This window comes from Sceloporus occidentalis, unplaced genomic scaffold (assembly GCF_023333645.1).
Source record: "Sceloporus occidentalis isolate IW3139 unplaced genomic scaffold, rSceOcc1.0.p SCAF_1, whole genome shotgun sequence".
Lineage (NCBI taxonomy): Eukaryota > Metazoa > Chordata > Lepidosauria > Squamata > Phrynosomatidae > Sceloporus > Sceloporus occidentalis.
Genome location: NW_028316981.1, coordinates 179,602,600 through 179,619,464, shown reverse-complemented (window position 1 = coordinate 179,619,464; position 16,865 = coordinate 179,602,600). Strand labels below are relative to the sequence as shown.

The 16,865-nt window shown below is 43.8% G+C and overlaps 2 protein-coding genes across 5 annotated transcripts; one reads left to right on the top strand and one right to left on the bottom strand.

Annotated features, from left to right (window-relative positions):
- Positions 1-1,124: 1,124 nt before the first annotated feature.
- On the bottom strand, positions 1,125-9,161 carry TIMM17B (translocase of inner mitochondrial membrane 17B). Of its 2 annotated transcripts, none has more exons than XM_089484505.1 (6): positions 9,070-9,161; positions 7,503-7,602; positions 5,081-5,144; positions 2,974-3,102; positions 2,754-2,864; positions 1,125-1,805 (listed from the first exon to the last, which is right to left on the bottom strand). In XM_089484505.1, the coding sequence occupies exons 1-6, from the start codon at positions 9,093-9,095 to the stop codon at positions 1,717-1,719; spliced, it is 519 nt and encodes a 172-aa protein (XP_089340631.1). In that variant the 5' UTR covers positions 9,096-9,161; the 3' UTR covers positions 1,125-1,716. The 2 variants fall into 2 exon arrangements, with proteins under 2 accessions (XP_089340631.1, XP_089340625.1); XM_089484499.1 differs by lacking the exon at positions 9,070-9,161 and adding an exon at positions 8,451-9,049.
- Positions 9,162-9,757: 596 nt separating this feature from the next.
- PQBP1 (polyglutamine binding protein 1) lies at positions 9,758-16,413 on the top strand. 3 transcript variants are annotated; one of them, XM_089484486.1, is made up of 7 exons: positions 9,758-9,836; positions 10,856-11,031; positions 11,738-11,849; positions 13,709-13,818; positions 15,121-15,231; positions 15,550-15,610; positions 16,200-16,413. In XM_089484486.1, the coding sequence occupies exons 2-7, from the start codon at positions 10,965-10,967 to the stop codon at positions 16,354-16,356; spliced, it is 618 nt and encodes a 205-aa protein (XP_089340612.1). In that variant the 5' UTR covers positions 9,758-9,836; positions 10,856-10,964; the 3' UTR covers positions 16,357-16,413. The 3 variants fall into 3 exon arrangements, with proteins under 3 accessions (XP_089340612.1, XP_089340605.1, XP_089340601.1); XM_089484479.1 differs by lacking the exon at positions 9,758-9,836 and adding an exon at positions 9,843-9,947; XM_089484475.1 differs by lacking the exon at positions 9,758-9,836 and adding an exon at positions 9,843-10,069.
- The last annotated feature ends 452 nt before the right edge of the window (positions 16,414-16,865 follow it).

The window sequence follows — 16,865 nt, the reverse complement described above, 5'->3', positions numbered from 1 at the left end:
AGATCAAGCAATCTTGAGAGGTCAGAAGCTGGCGTACAGATTAGGCTTTGGATACCCTTTCAAATGGTGGTGCTCCTCTTGGCTGTGGGCAGTGGAATCAGAGATCTCCCACCCTTATGGGAGGAAAGTAGCAGTTTCTCACACTTCACTACCCACTCTTCAATCTACATTTTAGCAAATATCTAAGTAAGTTCTACAGGACTGAAGCCAAAGAGCCCGTCTGTATTTACATGGCAACATGCATGTAATACACATATTTTTAAAAGATCCTGAAATATAAATCCAAAGACCAGGGAATTTGCAGCCTGGATAGCATGCTGTGTCAGGCTTGATTTTATATAAAATACATCTGTGCTCTCATTTTAATGAGCATCACAGCAAACACATTTTTAAAAAAGAAGTGTATGATATAGCCCTCTACATACACACCATGTTTGCAGCCTTCTATATTAATGATATGGATGTGGGACCTGCTGGGGACCAGCATTACAGTGAGCCCTTGCTTTACGCAGGGATCTGTTCTAGATTCCCCTGTGTAAAGCAAATTCCATGTATGCTTGAGCCTCATTTAAATGAATGGGGCTTGTGTATGCGGTGGCGCAGTGGCATGCACGCTCCATGGGCACACACCCCATTAGTCCCTATGGGACGCGCCGCCACTTCCTCCCTGTGCGGATTTCAGCGTATGCTGAAAGCTGCGTATGACGTGGGCACACTGTATAAAAATATGGCAAACAAAACTCTTTTTGAGGATCACAGGTGTAGGTTCACACCAACCAGGCTTACAACTGTTTGGATACAGAATGATCCAAAATGGAAGATTGTTTCAACAGTAGAAACTGCAGGCAGATGTGAGTCTCTCTTTCTGTCCCTCCAATCTATCTTTTTAGTAACTTGAAAGATGCAGAAAATGTACCCAACTATATTATCAGAATAAATCTTGGATCCAAGACAGGCCTAGTCTAAAGACAACCTGTGAGCCATGTTCTTATTTGGACCTACCAGAATGTCCTTTCTGCAGACTCAAGCAAAAACAGTAAGGGCATTACTGAGGATCATGTATGGCAGCAGGGCTGCATTTGGCTTGATTACCTTAGAGATCAAAAGACTGACCAAGAGAGGTGTATGTGAAGATACTGTAATCTTAGAACTTGAGATTCTTGCTACACCGCCAGAGATACAAGCTTGCTGCAATCATTCATGCCCTTACCTACAAGAGATGGGGAAAAGGCAGACTGCTCTGCCTACAGATTTTTCAAGTCAGCATGGAGGGACTCCAATATACAGGAAAAAAAGGTGCATACACACACACACACACACACACACACACAAGCAGGTAGCCAAAGAGACAGCCCTTTTAAAGTTCTTTGTTACAGTCAATGAACCATTACCACACCCCTGGGACCTACAAGATGAGAAATTATTTGGGAGTTGTCCCTGTGTAGGATGCTGCAAGGAACTGATCTTGAGGTGCATCACTTCACTGACTCAAGGTGTCATCCTCCCCCCCCTCCCTGAGTGGTAGATAGTTCACAGCATAAAAACTCCCTAATCCTTCCCACTCTTTCTCCTCCCTAAAGAAAATTCTAGGAATCAAATCCATCACAGGCTTTGTTTGCTTGTTTCCGCTGCTGCGTGAAAGTCTCAAGGAGTTTCAGGGGGAAATTCGTGCCCTGTCCCTGCAAAAATCAGAAAGATCCCTGGCTTCAAACTGTTTCACTGATAATGTCCATAGCCTGGGTATCCTGCTGACGGTGATCCGTCCTTGGGAGGCAGCTGGCTGGGATCTTCTCCAAAGGGGTTGGCTGAAAAGTAAAGGGGAAGGAATTGTGAGTGACAGGCAAAAGACATGGAAGCAATTCCTTATGGGGTTAGGCAGCTCAAGATGAAGCCTTTTGGCTCAGAAAGTGATGGGTGGGTGCTAAAATCGGGCTGGAAGTAGAGAGAGGTGGCTTTAGGTAAGGATGACTCAGTAACAAAGAAGTGAGAAAGCCTGACTTTTGAATTTTCTTGCTGCAAAAACACCAGTGAAAAGGAAGGGGAAAGGTGTCAGACACTGTGGGAAGGCAATTCAGCTTTTATACACGTTTATACAACCACTACCAAAATGCCTGTCACTGTGAGAAGTGGGTTGGATAAGGAGAGTGTATAAATTGCACAAATTGTCAGGGGAGAAGAGCAAGCACTAATCAAGCCCTATCTGCACCACACTGCCCATTAATGTGTGTGTGTGTGTGTGTGTGTGTGTGTGTGTGTGTGTGTGTGTGTGTAAGCCAAAATGGATATGTGTTTGGTGCAGGTGCATTGCTCAAATGCAATGGAATCCCGACAATAACTTTTCATGAAGACAAGAAAGAAAGGTCAAACACCACTGCCCCACAGCAAGATCCTACTAACTCCTCACCCCCTACCCTACCATCAATTAATTTAATCATTACAATTCTATGATTCTACTGAAAAAAATTAAAAGGGGTGAAAGGCTGTCTATCAGGAAAGCTTTAGCTGTGGCTTCTTGTGTTGGCACTGGGTGGGCTAGGTGATCTGTGACGTCCTTTCCATCTCTAGCACTGTGTGTTTCTAATCCATATATAATTGTTATTTCAGGATACAGACAGCAGGAAATGACAAGGAGCTTCCTGAAAAGATGTCTGCGCTCAGTAAAGAAGTCCTCCAAATGCACCCTTTGAGGAGACTCTGCAGTTCCTTGATGTTCTCCCCTGCTTGCAAGCCATTTTCCCCACATTAAGACTTACGGTTCTGGAACTGCTGGGCTGTGTACCTCGTCAGCAAAATCCCAACACCTTCTATTAGAGCAAGTAAGATGCCTCCCATCATGGCTGACCCAACCATGGCCAGGGGCCCACCTGAGAGAAAGCACACTCTGTTACAAACCCACAGTTCAGATTCATGCCACAGATGATGAAGGGAAAGGGCTGAGGAGCTACCTTTCCAGGGACAAGGACCATCACTTACTGCGTGATGCTAATACTGCCCCAGTGAGTGCCCCGCTGGTGATGGAGTTCCAAGGATCCTCCTTTCCCCGCATCTTCACCAAGCCACAGTCAATGGTGGAGAAGAGCCCACCCCATACAGCAAAGCTGCCTGTGAGGAGAAAGAGGGAGAGCATTTGGATTCAGAGCCAGTCCCCAGTGGGCACCCCAAGAGATTAATACCCTGAGCCACACAACATTTTGCTTTCCATTATAAATGTATTTGATACACATACTGAATTGTAATGAAACTAGCCAGCAGCTTGAAACACACTGGCAAAGAATTAGGTGGCATAGAGAGGGGGGAATATACAGATGCATGAGGAATTTACAGGCAGGTGAGTAGAGCCTGAACTCCTGAGGATAAAAGCCACTGCAGATCACAGATATTTCACCCTACCGAATAATGGACTAAACTTCAGAAACATTGTCAAGAACAATTCTTTGTTTTTATCTACAAAGAAATCTGTCTCATGAATTCAAGTTCTGCATAGGTTCTTGGACATTTTAGGCAAACAGAAGCAAATAGTGTAAAGAGTTTTCAAGCTGTGATATCCACAGCTATGGCAACATGTTCCTACCTCTCAGTTATGGAACAATCATCTCCAAAGTGCAACGCTTTTCAGAAGCCCAACAAATATGTAGAGAGATCAGAGGTATGCATCTGAGGAAGTAGACTTTAGTTTATGAAAGCTCATGCTGCCAACTTCTTTCTTTCATTTAGTCGCAAAGGTCCTGCAAGATCTCTCTACATACTGATTCAAAAGACTAACACAGCTATATCTTTGAATTCTACCAAGCAAAACCCAACAAGCATAGCTGGCTTTCCCAAAACATTAGCTTCAGTGGCATTTTTATTTATTGGGGCCATCCGCCTTAAGGATGCAATCCAGAATTACTTGGACATTTACTGCACTGAATTCAGTAGAGCTTACCAGACAGCAACAATATTCTAGGATTGCAATGTGATCCTCCAGGATGGGAACAGGCTATAAAAATAACTACACTTGTCCCTCCACATTTGCAGCTTTGACTTTTGCAGATCTTATTCACGGATTTTATTAATATGTTCTCTAGGAATCTCTAGGTCCTCCAGTGCATCTCTATGATTAACTTTAACCAAAAGTCACACTGAAGGACCTAGAGATTCCTACAGAGAATACTCTGCTAGGCATTTGTAGCCCCTCCAGTGCAGTTTTATGGTCAATGTCTGGCAGATGTTGACCACAGAGTTGCACTGGAGGGTCTAGAGATTCCTAGAGAGGTGTTCTCTCAGGTAAAAACATAGTGTTTTTGTTATTTGCACATTCATGGGGTTCCTGTGCCCCTAACTCCAGCAAATGTGGAGAGACAAGTGTTTATAGGACAGAATCCAAACCAGTACTCCACCCAACACTCCATCCCCCCTTCTTTTGGTCAGTAGTTTATTTATTTAAATACAGTGGTTAAATGCCTGTACTGCAGCCACTCACTCAAAACCATAAGATTGTGAGTTCAATACCAGTGAAAGGGCTCAAGCTTAACTCAGGCTTGCATCCTTCCGAGGTCGCTAAAATGAGTACCCAGCTTGTTGGGGGCAATTAGCTTACAGTTGTAACCGCTTAGACACTGTTAGTTCCGTATGAAGCGGTATATAAATGAAGCTGTTTGTTTTGTAAAGTAAATTAATTTATACCCCACATTTGCTCCAAAGAGCACATAGTTCCCTCTTGGAAGAGAAATAAAATGATTAACTCTAATTTTATCCTCATAGTAACACAGAGAGAAAGGATAGGCTCAGGTGTGGAAGAGAAGAAGACAGAGCTTGCTCTACTGTCATATGGGTTGTATCAGCACTGAAAAAATAATCCAGCTTGACACCACTTTAAATGCCATGTCTCAATGCTATGGAATTCTGGGAACTGTAGCTTGTTGAGGCACCAGATCTCCCTATCTTTATCTAGCCCATTAACTTGGGCCCTGCCTGTTCCATAAAAACAAAGTACATTCCCATTCTCCCTCACCCCACAATCTGTCTTGTCTGCCCATGTATAGATTCATACTGTTTCAACACACACACTCTGTCCAAGGAGCTGTGACCCTTCCCTTACCTCCAATCTGAGGTGCTCTGACCCTGATAGCATTAATACTGCCTTTGAAGCGATGCCTGACACCCTAGAAATGAAGAGAAAGAAAATCCACTTGATTCATGGGGCTCCTTGACTTATACAGAGAGGTTAATAAACTCAAAAGAACTATAGGAGTGAGTTTCAACCACGTGTTGCTCAGGATATAGAAAATTGCAAAAAGGATGGATCAGTAGGGAACCAAGACAACCCAATGTAATAACATCATGATCTCCAAGCCCTATGACTCACACCGCAGTTTCCAAATACCAATGTTACTGTGGAGCTATAAACCAGTATTCCCAGTGGGACTAAGCTCTGCACTGTTCACTGCTAGTTTTCAAGCCATCAATTGACCTCTGTTTCAGCTAACCAATGCAACTGCTCTCTCTTCCTGTGCTTCATGCTAGGAATGAGTATTCTACTCCCAACAATAAAGAATGATTGTCTAAAATGTTGTGAGTTAGTGACTTCCAAGATTTACTGATATATCAGGGACCAGTTTACAACTTCCAGTTTGACCAGAAGAATAATGTAATTTGCTTGCTTTCTTACATATAACATAAGGAGTGACTCAGTGAAATTAGTTTTAGAAAAGACAGCAAAACAAAACAATGCAAAAAACTGCTTCACACAAAAGACATAATAATCTTACGAAATTCCCTGTCAAAATGATGAGGTATTAGCAGCTGCAGCTGCCCTGCAGAAATAATGCAGTTTGACAACACTTCAACTGCCAAGGCTCAATGCTATGGAATTCTAGGATTTGTAGTTTTGTGAGATATTTAGGCTTCTCTGTCAGAGCTCTGATGCCACAACACACTACAAATCCCAGGATCCCCTAGGATGGAGTCATGGCAGTTAAAGCAGTACCAAACTGCATTAATTCTGCAGTGCAGATGTAGCCAGCAACAGCTTGGAAAAGTAACTTCTTGGAGTACAGTTCTTAAATCCCCAGTCAGTATGGCAACTGGCTGCAGGATTCTGGGAGCTATAGTCCAAAGAAAGCAATCTTCCAAGGTCTGCTTTTCTTCATTCAATATTGTTGTGTGAACTTCAATCAGTCTTGGGGCTATGACTGAGCCTGGGCCTTTCTGTTCATCTTTAAAATCATACAGTATGGGCTTCTCAGTTTTAATTTTATATAATTAATATTAACAGACTTCTAAAAGTTTGTGTATACAGGTTTTTCAGTGTTAAACCCTGTGTTTTTAATTTTGATGTTGTTGTGACCTTTGTTTATTGCTATATTTTTTTCTGGATTGTATAGCCTTACGTTCTTTTTTGTATCCAAGAACACGAACACACCGGCACAATATGTCAGCTTGGGCACGGTGTTGGGGCATGGCATTTAGATGACACACGCACCAATGCCACCCCCAAGGCAGTGTCACACCACCCCTTGACTAGATAGTGGACACTTGTGGCATGCTGCATGCCACAGGAGCACTAAAAAGCCGGTGCCATGGCAGAAAAAACGCCCTTTTTCCACCTTAAAAAGAAGTGGCATGTTGTCACTCCTTTCTGAGCTATAAAACGCCAGATCGGGGCCGTGGTGTGCGGATGCTGTGGTCCCAAAACAGCATTTAAAGGGGCAGTGTCAAGCCACCCCTTTAGGACCGTTTGTACTGGACCAAAGTTACTGTTATGCCTGTTTATTGAAAGCTACTCTGAAAGCTAGTTTCTTGTGGGACAGCATACAAAAGCCAATAAATAAATAAATATCCTCATCCTGTGTATTTAACAAAAAGCAGTGGAAGGATATCAGAGTTGACAAGGACTACCTATGGTTTTGCAGGAAGACAAGTAGTGAAACATAGAGTGTGAGCCTCTGAAGCTAGATATGCTGAGATGGCTAGTTCAGTGGAAGCTTGAAGCTGTCTCATACCAGTAGCACTTCCAGGGTTAGAATCAAAGAGCCAGATAGGAGTGAATAATCCCAAAATATTAGATCTCCCCAATTTAATCGACAATAGCCATGGGGCGACACAAACAACAAAATTGTGGCCTATATACCATAGTCTACACTACAGAATATCAGGAAAAAAGTAAAGGTATCTTGGAACTATCTAAAAAAACCTTTATCATAAACACACACGCATGCAGACAGACAAGTAGATTAACTAACAGAAGTAAAAAAATAAAACAAGCAAAACATGTGAGAACTCCTGTTGGTTTGTTTTTTAGTCGTGTGTCTGTGTGTGAGAGTATATTCAAAGATTCAAAGAAGATTTACGATGCAAATTGGTTGTACAACATGAACCCTTCTCAGTCATCCTTTCAATAAATCTGCAAGGTCTGTCAGAATTACCATCTTCATTTCTTTCCCTAAAACAGAACTGGGGGGACTTTAGGAGTACATGACCTACTTGCTTAAAAACCCCAAGAGGCTGGGACTTGAACTCACCACTGGAGCGTTGCGGAAGCCTTTCACAGCCTGGAAGACACCCCCACCAATCATCCCCATGGTGAAGGCGCCACCACAGTCATCCACAATCCGCCAGGGGCTGCCAGAGGGAAAGAGAAGGAAAGTTATGGCAGGCTGCTAAATAATCATAAGAGCATGAAATGGGGGGGAGGGGGACACTAGGACTGGTACTGTGAGAAGAACATCCTTGGGGAACTGACAGCAACTAATCATATGGGAAACGGGATTAGATTCAAAGGAAGGTGGCATGCAAATTGGAAAAACAAACACTAATAATTTAAGGTATGGAGATGACACCATACTATTAGCAGACATTAGCAAAGACTTGGAACAACTAGTGAGGAAAGCCAAGGATGAAAGTGCTAAAGCAGGCTGAACATTACAAGTGAACATTTAGCAAAACTAAATAAATGACCACACATGATTTACACCACTTTAAAGTGGGCAATGAAGACATAAAGTGGATCATGAAGACCTGCTGCAGCCAAGGAAGACTATGCTAGCGCTGCTCCTAAACTATGGAATGACCTACCGAAAGAGATACGTCGTATTACTACATTTGATGCCTTTAAGAAGGCTGTCAAGACAGAACTCTTCCGGCTGCCTTTCCCTGACTAACCATCCCGCTGTGTTGAGGTGGTTTGCCTTTGTTTGCCCTAAGATGCCGCATTTTAATTATGTTTATCAATTATGTTCATTGAATTAATGTTGTTTAGTTTTATAATAGGAGGGTAAGGGGATTGTGTAATTTTTAATTATGTCTGTATGTATGATATTCATTGTTGGTGTTTTTTATTGCTGTAACCCGCCTCGTGATCCTTTTGGGAGAGGTGGGTTATGAATAAATTAGTTATTACATGTTGTTGTTGTTGTTGTTGTTGTTATAATAACAAAAATAGTCAAAGATTTCCTAACATTAACATTTACCTCGACCTTGGCTCAGTCGTTGCAGTAATTAAAATGGAGAGCATAGCCAAGACTTGGAAGGGCGGGTAGGAAGGGGCCTGACACAATCTTCAAGCGTAAAGACCTTTCCTTGGATACCCAAGTCAGGATCATCTCTGTATGCCTCCGTATTTCCAGTTATGGTTGTCAATTCATTCTCAATGTCCCTAAAACAAACTGAGGCCGAACTCTCCCTAGGAATGACCAAACTGAAGCTGTCGTACTTTGGACACATACCATAAGAGGGCAGGTGGCTCGGTTAAAGAGAGCACAATGGTCCAAAGCACACTGCTGAAACAACCCAGTTTGAGACCGCTTTAACTGCCCTGGCTCAATGCTAGGGAATTCTGGGAACTGTAGCTTTGTGTGCCATTTAGCCTTCTCTGTCAGAGGGAGCTCTGGTGCCACAATGAACTACAATTCCCAGGATTCCCCAGCACTGACTCAAGGTAGTTAAAGCGGCCTCAAAGTGGATTGTTTCTGCAATGCGGACGCCTCATAGGCTAAGAGCGAGCAAGCACCAGCCCCCGCTTTATTTGCAAGGGCAGGGCAACAATAGCAGCAGCAACGCCTCAATTCCCTCCCCACCGTCCGCTGTTACCAGGGTTCGCGGGCATATTCCTCCATAGCTCCGGCCGTAAGCAATGCGGATCACGTGAGGAGGAGAGCTGCCTGTGATTGGCTGCTAGGGATCACGTGATGGAAGGCTCCTCCGCTTTAGGCCGTTGGTGCCGACCATAGAGATAGGAAAAGTAAAGAACGAACATACATTGTTTTATTATTTTTAATGGAAACCAAGACTGAAGAAGCCCGTTGAAATAGAAACGTTTCATATGTTGCGTTGGAAGTTATTGCGGTTGTTGTTTTGTGCCTTCAAGTCGTTTCCGACTTATGGCGACCCTACCGTGGGCTTGTCTTTTCTTCAGACGGGCGTTTTACCATTGCCATCCTCTGAGGCGGAGGGAGTGTGATCCCTGCATTGGGAATTACAGGGGAGGAAAGTGGGTCCGTTTGAAAAATGAATAGCAAAGGTAGACTCTGATAAGGGGTGTGTATGACTCTATATTTTTATCTCTATGGGGAAAAAGGCAGCCATTTCTTAGATTGTATCCAGCACCTCTTCCCTTCGGGAAAGAAAGCTCGTCTCTGATAGGCTAAGAGGAGCTTAAGGGGTGGGCTCATATACGAGACCTTCATTGTGATTGGTCAATTTTCGCCCTATCATCAATTCTAATAAGGAGGGCGAGGGTGGAAATTGATGCCGTAAGGCGAGCTCTGATAGGGTGAGGTTTGGGGTTGCGTCACGTGTCAGGGGAACGAAGTTGCCGTGTAAACTCTCGGGGACGGTGGCTGCGTAGGACCAAAACAGTTTGGATTTTGGGAAAGTCAGTGTTGGGTGGGCGGGCTTGATTAAGATAGAAACAAGGCATTCCGTTGCGGAACTCAGGAGTGGGCTTTTCCAAACAGGGAGGATTTGAGGTAGGAGGAGGCCCTTTGTTGCAGAAGGGTGGGAGTCCTGGAACCAAACCCCAGCAGAGAACGACCAAGGGCCCGCTGTAGTGGAGATTTAGGTGCCAAAAATCTGGTTTTATAAGGAAAGTGTCAGTGCTTATAGATCTATCCCCTGTTTTTAAAAGGATGGGGATTGCAGTTAGTTTGGGGTTTACTGGTAGGCATCGTCAGCTAGGTCGCACATGCCTTGTTCGTTGTTGTTCCACAGTGCCACTGAATACAGATGAAAGCATAACTACAAATAAAGCACAGTACAGCTTTGCCTGTCAGTAATAGGCTTAAGCACTTATTACTGCAGTGCGATGCAGCAGCTAAAAAGGCCAATGCGATTCTAGGCTGCATCAATAGAAGTATAGTGTCTAGATCCAGGGAAGTAATAGTGCCACTCTATTCTGCTCTGGTCAGGCCCCACCTGGAATATTGTGTCCAGTTCTGGGCACCACCATTCAAAAAGGATGTTGAGAAACTGGAGTGTGTCCAAAGGAGGGCGACTAAAATGGTGAAGGGTCTAGAAACTATAAAGCCTATGAAAAGAGACTTAGGGAGCTGGCTATGTTTAGCTTGGAAGGTTAAGAGGTGATATGATATAGCCCTGTTTAAATATTTGAAGGGATGTCATATTGAGGAGGGAGCAAGCTTGTTTTCTGCTGCTCCAGAGAACAGGACCCGGAGCAATGGATGCAAGCTGCAGGAAAAGAGATCATGGAGTAGTGTCTGGTTCATTATGTAGATCCCCGCGAATGATAGCTGTGATGAAGGGAAGCTTCAATATGCAGAAGGGATGTATGCTCTCTTTCCTGTAGGTTTTATTGATGCACTTGCATTTAACCAATGAATCATTTTGTTCTAACTGTGGCTTTGTTTTATTTTGACAGACCCTCAAGCCATTTAGCCTCGGATCAAGGCCCTGGAACTGTTACAGATTGCTGTGGATCCCCTGTAGAAGAGAAAGTTCTCCATCTTCGCTAGGTTGAATTATCCTTGATGCCGTTGCCAGTGGCACTGCAGTCTCGCCTGGCTAGGAGAGGCCTGCTAAAGCATGTGGAGCCTGGTAACTATTGAAATATCCTTTGCTCACAAGAGAAGACATGTGTAAAAAGGGCTCCAGGGTGGGAGACCTATGGCCCTCCAGTTTTTATTGACTCCAGCACCCATCAGCCTAGCTGATAGTCAGAGTTGACTGGAATATTTGTCAGGAGAGCACACCTTTAGATTTAAAAGGCAATTTTAAATTTTAGATTTTAAAATAGTTATGATCAACTTGTGGTTTGGTAGAGTAGTCCTAATGCCAAGGCATTTCAGATTCCATATGGACTGCTAAAAAGACAAATAAATGGATCCTAGAACAAATTAAACTTGAACTTTCCCTGGAAACTATGATGACTGAACTGAGGCTGTTGTACTTTAGCCATAAGATGAGAAGACACAACTCACTATAAAATACATTAATGCTTAATATGGTGAAATGCAGCAGGAAAAGAGTAACACCACATTCCAGATGTCTAGACTAAGTCAATGAAGTCATGGCTGCCCTGAGTCTATAAGACCTGAGCAGAGTGGTTGATGAGAGCATCATTGAGGTATCCCATGCTTAGAGTCTCCATAAGTCAACAACAAAATTAACAACAGCAACCAGAATGGGTCTTTGGTTCTCTAGTAAAGTTGGCAGGTATTCTGGCTCATAAAATTTAAACACGTGTTGCAAGTACATTTTTCTAAGCCTGACTCTCCTCCTTACCTGACCTTTTCTCCATCAGAACCAGAGGAGGAAATTATTGCAGAAGATTATGATGATGACCACATTGATTATGAAGCCACTAGGATTGAGAACTTGCCTCCAAACTGGTACAGAGTCATTGATCCTGTCTGGTAAGAACAGATGCTGTGTGGAGTTCAGTATCTCCTTCCTCAAATGTTTGGTTTGTGTGTTGTTTTTTTTAATCAGAATGCTTCTGGTTTATGTTTACAAGGTTGATACTAGTGTTCAGCAAAGCGAATATATCACCAGAGCTTGGAACAGTTACTTGTTTATTATTCTTCACTGAGGTCCAAAACACACTGGAGAAATAGTCCGGATTGAGACTGCTTTAACTGTCCTGGCTCACTGCTAGGGAATCCTGGGACCTATAGTTTTTTGAGGCATTTAGCCTTCTGTGTCAGAGTGCTCTAGTGCTACAATAAACTACAGTTTCCAGGATTCCCTAGCATTGAGCCAGGGCAGTTAAAACAGTCTCAAACTGGATTATTTCTGCAGTGTGTTTTGGACCAGAGTCTCCCAGCCAGGATGCCCAGCAGTTGTGCTGGGGTGAGGTGGAGGATTCTGGAAATTATGATCCAAGAAAGTGGCTGTTCCAAACTCTGAGAGTGACTTGTAATGGGCCTCTGTTTCTGGGAAAAGTGGTAGTTCTCTGCTTCATTCACAGAGTCCAAAGAACAAAACCTTTGGAACTGCTAAGAAACTGCCATTAACACTTTAGATCAGAGCTGAGGCACATGTGGTCCTCCAGGTTCTAATGTTTCCCTCCTATTTTCCTTCCCCATCAGCCAGATTTCCGGGGCCAAATGGGAATTGAAGTCCAACAAAGATCACAGATTACCCAGCCACACATTGCTGAGTGAAATTTCAGTGTGTTTTGCATCTGTTTCCCAGAGGGTGACATGCTGGGAGCAGGTGTTGTGTGTGAAAGGGAATGAGTGTGCACATGTGCTGAAATATTTTGAATTGTGCTGTATCTCTTGATGGAATTCAGAGTTACATAAGCACTTTAGTTATGGTCCAAAACACACTGCAGAAATAATTCAGTTTGAGACTACTTTAACTGCCCTGGCTCAATGCTAGGGAATTCTGGGACCTGTAGTTTTTTGAGACATTTAGCCTTCTGTGTCAGAGTGCTCTAGTGCCACAATAAACTACAGTTTCCAGGATTCCCTAGCATTGAGCCAGGGCAGTTAAAACCGTCTCAAACTGGATTCTGCAGTGTATTTTCGACCTAAATTATCCTGGGGTAGTTCTGTATTCCAGCCTTCCTTCACTCCCAATGCCTGTGCAGAAGATTTCCTGGCTTATCTTCCCAGCAGCCTTGTGAGGTAAGCTCACCCAGGGAGGTTTGTGACTGAACAGGGATTTAAACTTGTCTCTCCCCAGTCGAAGCCCAAAACAATAACCGTGATATCATACTATTCTTGTAATAATATCTTATTGATGTGTAGGGATTCTGATTTACATTTCCAGCTATGGGGCTGTTCACATCCGAGCTGCGGCCACTGCACACCGCAGCCCCAATCTGGCCTTTGCAGGACGCAAAAAGGAGTCACAAAAAGCAAAGGGTGCAATAGCTGTAGCGCCGCGGCTTTATGACACTCCTTTGGCGCTGCGTCATGTGGACACTATGCCCCGACTCCACCCCCAAGCTGGCCTTTAAGGCCAGTCTGGAAAGGGCCTATGACTGGTAGCACAAGAGCTGGTAAAAGTTATGTTTTGGACTACAGCTCTCAGAATCTGCTACCATGGATTTCCAGTCCAAAAAAATATTTCCCCTGATCTCTGGCCATCCCTCTTGTGGCTGGAAATGGAAGGTTCCTTCCCAAGAGTTGCTTTTATCCCCAGAGGCACCTGGAACAAATCTGGAATGTTTCACTATTCCCAAAGTACAGGGGTGCTCTTGATGTCTAGAAATATTAGCATGAAGCCATGGCATTAAATGTATGAACCCATCATCTCCCCATAGCGGCCTCCCTTACTACTGGAACATAGAGAATGATCTGGTTTCATGGCTTTCACCCAATGATCCCAACTCTGTGGTGACCAAAGCAGCCAAAAAATTGAAGAACAATTTGGGTGAGTTTTTCTGTCTTTGCTTTTGGAAGCCATGTGCCAATTTGAGTGGGATGGCATGGGGGGTTGGGAACCAGCTTAAGAGGGCAGCATTGACTTCTTCAAGGGACACAAGACTGGGTTCTAATTCAGGAGTGGGAACCATATGGCCTTTTAGTTATGCTGGGTAAGATTGATAGAAGTTGCAATCTCAACATATTTGGAAAGCCCCAGGTTCCCCAGCCCTGTGATTATTGAGCTGACCTATGATGATTGGAGTGAACACATGATTAAGCTATGAGGCATATATTACTTTGCTGTTATCTGCATAAGAAGCCGCAAGGATAATATGAGGCATGGCTTTTTTGTGGCACAGTAGGTTTTTGTGTTGAGGAAAGGGTCATTTATTCTCACCTACTTTCCTAGTAATCTCAAAACTGTAAGGTATCAACTTATCTATCATTTTGCATTTTAAAAGAAATATTTGGCTGGTGTTTCTCTTTGTAAGTTATACAGTACTATTGGGCAAATTACTCAGACTTGTTGGTTGAGGAACAAGAGATAACTAGAGCCATATGATTAAAAATTGTAGACTCTAGACCAAGAGTGGGGAATATGGGGTCCTTAAATTGGACTACAACGCCCACTACCCTTCAGCATTAGCTATGGTGGCTAAAGCTGTTGCAGGCTGCAATCCAACAGCATGTAGAATGCCTGATAAAACAGAAGGCTATTGCAATACTGTAGTTCCTTATTTGCTTTTGGAAGGGAAGAGAACTGTAAAGTGCCTGCTGAAGGATCATGAGAACTGTAGTGTGACAACACCTAGAGCAGTGATGGTGAACCTTTTACAGACCGAGTGCCCAAACTGCAATCCAGACCCCACTTATTTATTGCAAAGTGCCACGTCCCTCTGGCTTTCTAGTAAGAAACTCTAGCAAACTCTGTGCTAGGGTGACAGCATGTGTGCCCACAGAGAGGGCTCTGAGTGCCACCTCTGGCACGCATGCCATTGGTTTGCCATCACTGACCTAGAGGGTCATATTTACCAGAAGATTTACATGATGAAACTCTCAAGTGAAGTAATATTAAATGGCACCTCAGCACATACCAGCTTAACCCATTTTAAAGATTATTAAGTGTGGCAAATAACAACCTGCCAACACACTGGGTGATTTTCAAGACCATGGACAAACATAAATTTGAGATCTCACCATGTTTATGAAGAAAGGGGGGGGGGGGGTATAAGAATCTGCTTTGTAGGGTCAAGGGTAGGCTGAAAGCGAAGATCTTGGACCTAAAATGCAAACCACATTAATCTCTCAGATGCTGAGGAAAAAATAGAGCGCTCCCATGAGAAGGTGGAACGGGAAGATGTGAAGGAACGTCGGTACCACAGACGGGAGGAGCTAGCCCCTTACCCCAAGAGTAAGAAATGTAAGTGCAGCTGCCTTCTTGTGGTGAGATGCAGCCAACTGACTCCAAGATATTACTTGATCATTACATACCCTTTGAAGCAGAGTTTCTGGGGGCCCTTTGCCCTTGAGAACTTACTAAGACAAAAGTGGAGAACCTCTGAGGTTTAGGACATCAACTCCCATCAGCCACATCAATCATGACCAATGGTAAGGGACTGAGGGAATTGAAATCCAGAACATTAGAAGGGTCAAAGCTTCCCCAGCCCTGCAGTAGGGTAGAGGGAAAAGTTCGAAGCGATGAAGGGTGTCTTGCATTTATCTTGTCTGACCTTTGCAGCAAACCGGAAGGATGAGGAACTCGACCCCATGGACCCGAGTGCATACTCTGACGCTCCTCGGTGAGTCTGCTCAGCACCACAGGTTCAGGCTGTCCCATTTGAGCTCAATGCCCAGAAGAAAAATTAATAGAGGATAACTGGTAGATCACAAGCAGGCATCCTAGTGTGTCCAGTTTAAGTAGTATATTGCAGCTTCATACTTTTAACAGTGAAATGTGTTCAGGCACCTGGGACTCTCAAGTCAGCAGGCCTTCTCAGATTTTAACAAGTATTGCCATTACAGTTTCAAGTGTCTACAACCACTAGGCACTAGAAACTTGCTTTTTAATATGAAAACGCATAGTCTTAGAAAATTGAATTCTGTCCTAGATATATTCCATAACATTGCACATGCCCATGTGTACAGCATTATTGCTGAGTGGTTCCCTCCCCCCCCGTTCATAGACTTTTTGAGTGTCTCGTGCCATTTCAAAAAGTCTTCAAACTCTAGGAATCTAGAAACCAAGCAAGAGAAATACTGCCATCCAAGCAGGAAAGGTCAAGAGAGACTTGAACTAAAGGGTTGTGATGATGGAATAGAAAACAGGCAAGACGGAGGGTCTGGTAGAGCCCATATATTGTTTCTAACTTCTTCTTTCTCTCTCTCAAGGGGAACTTGGTCCACTGGGCTGCCCAAGCGAAATGAGGCCAAGACTGGAGCAGATACCACTGCAGCTGGACCACTATTCCAGCAGCGTCCTTATCCAAGCCCCGGTGCTGTCTTGCGGGCAAATGCTGAAGCTTCCCGGGCCAAGCAGCAGGACTGAGAGACTCATCCCCCCACCTTCCCTAATATATTTTATAATAAAGCTATAGGAAAATCATGTTGGGGTAGAGTCAGTATGTGCCACAAGAATTTATTACAGAGATCAGAGAGGCTCTATGACAGTGATAGACAGCTGGCTTCCCAGTTGCTAGGGCTACTGGGAGTTGCAGTCCAACAACACCAGGGAGGCCCCATCATTTCCACCCCTGCTCTGCACTAACATACCTGCCTCTTCCAAGATGGGCCTGCAGGAGGTACTGCTGCAAGACAGAGTGGGATGAATTAGGACTGTTTTAGGATTTTGCCAGTCTCACTGATTTTTTATTATTATTATTATTTTTATAGCTTTTTACAAACATAGTCCACACATTACACAGTACCCAATACAGCAGTTCAACATATCTTCCCCATCTCCCTCTCCCCCTCCAACCCACCCTAGACACTCAAACAAATACAATACGTGTCCCTCTTACGAAACTATAAAAACATTTAACATATATCTTACTTCCT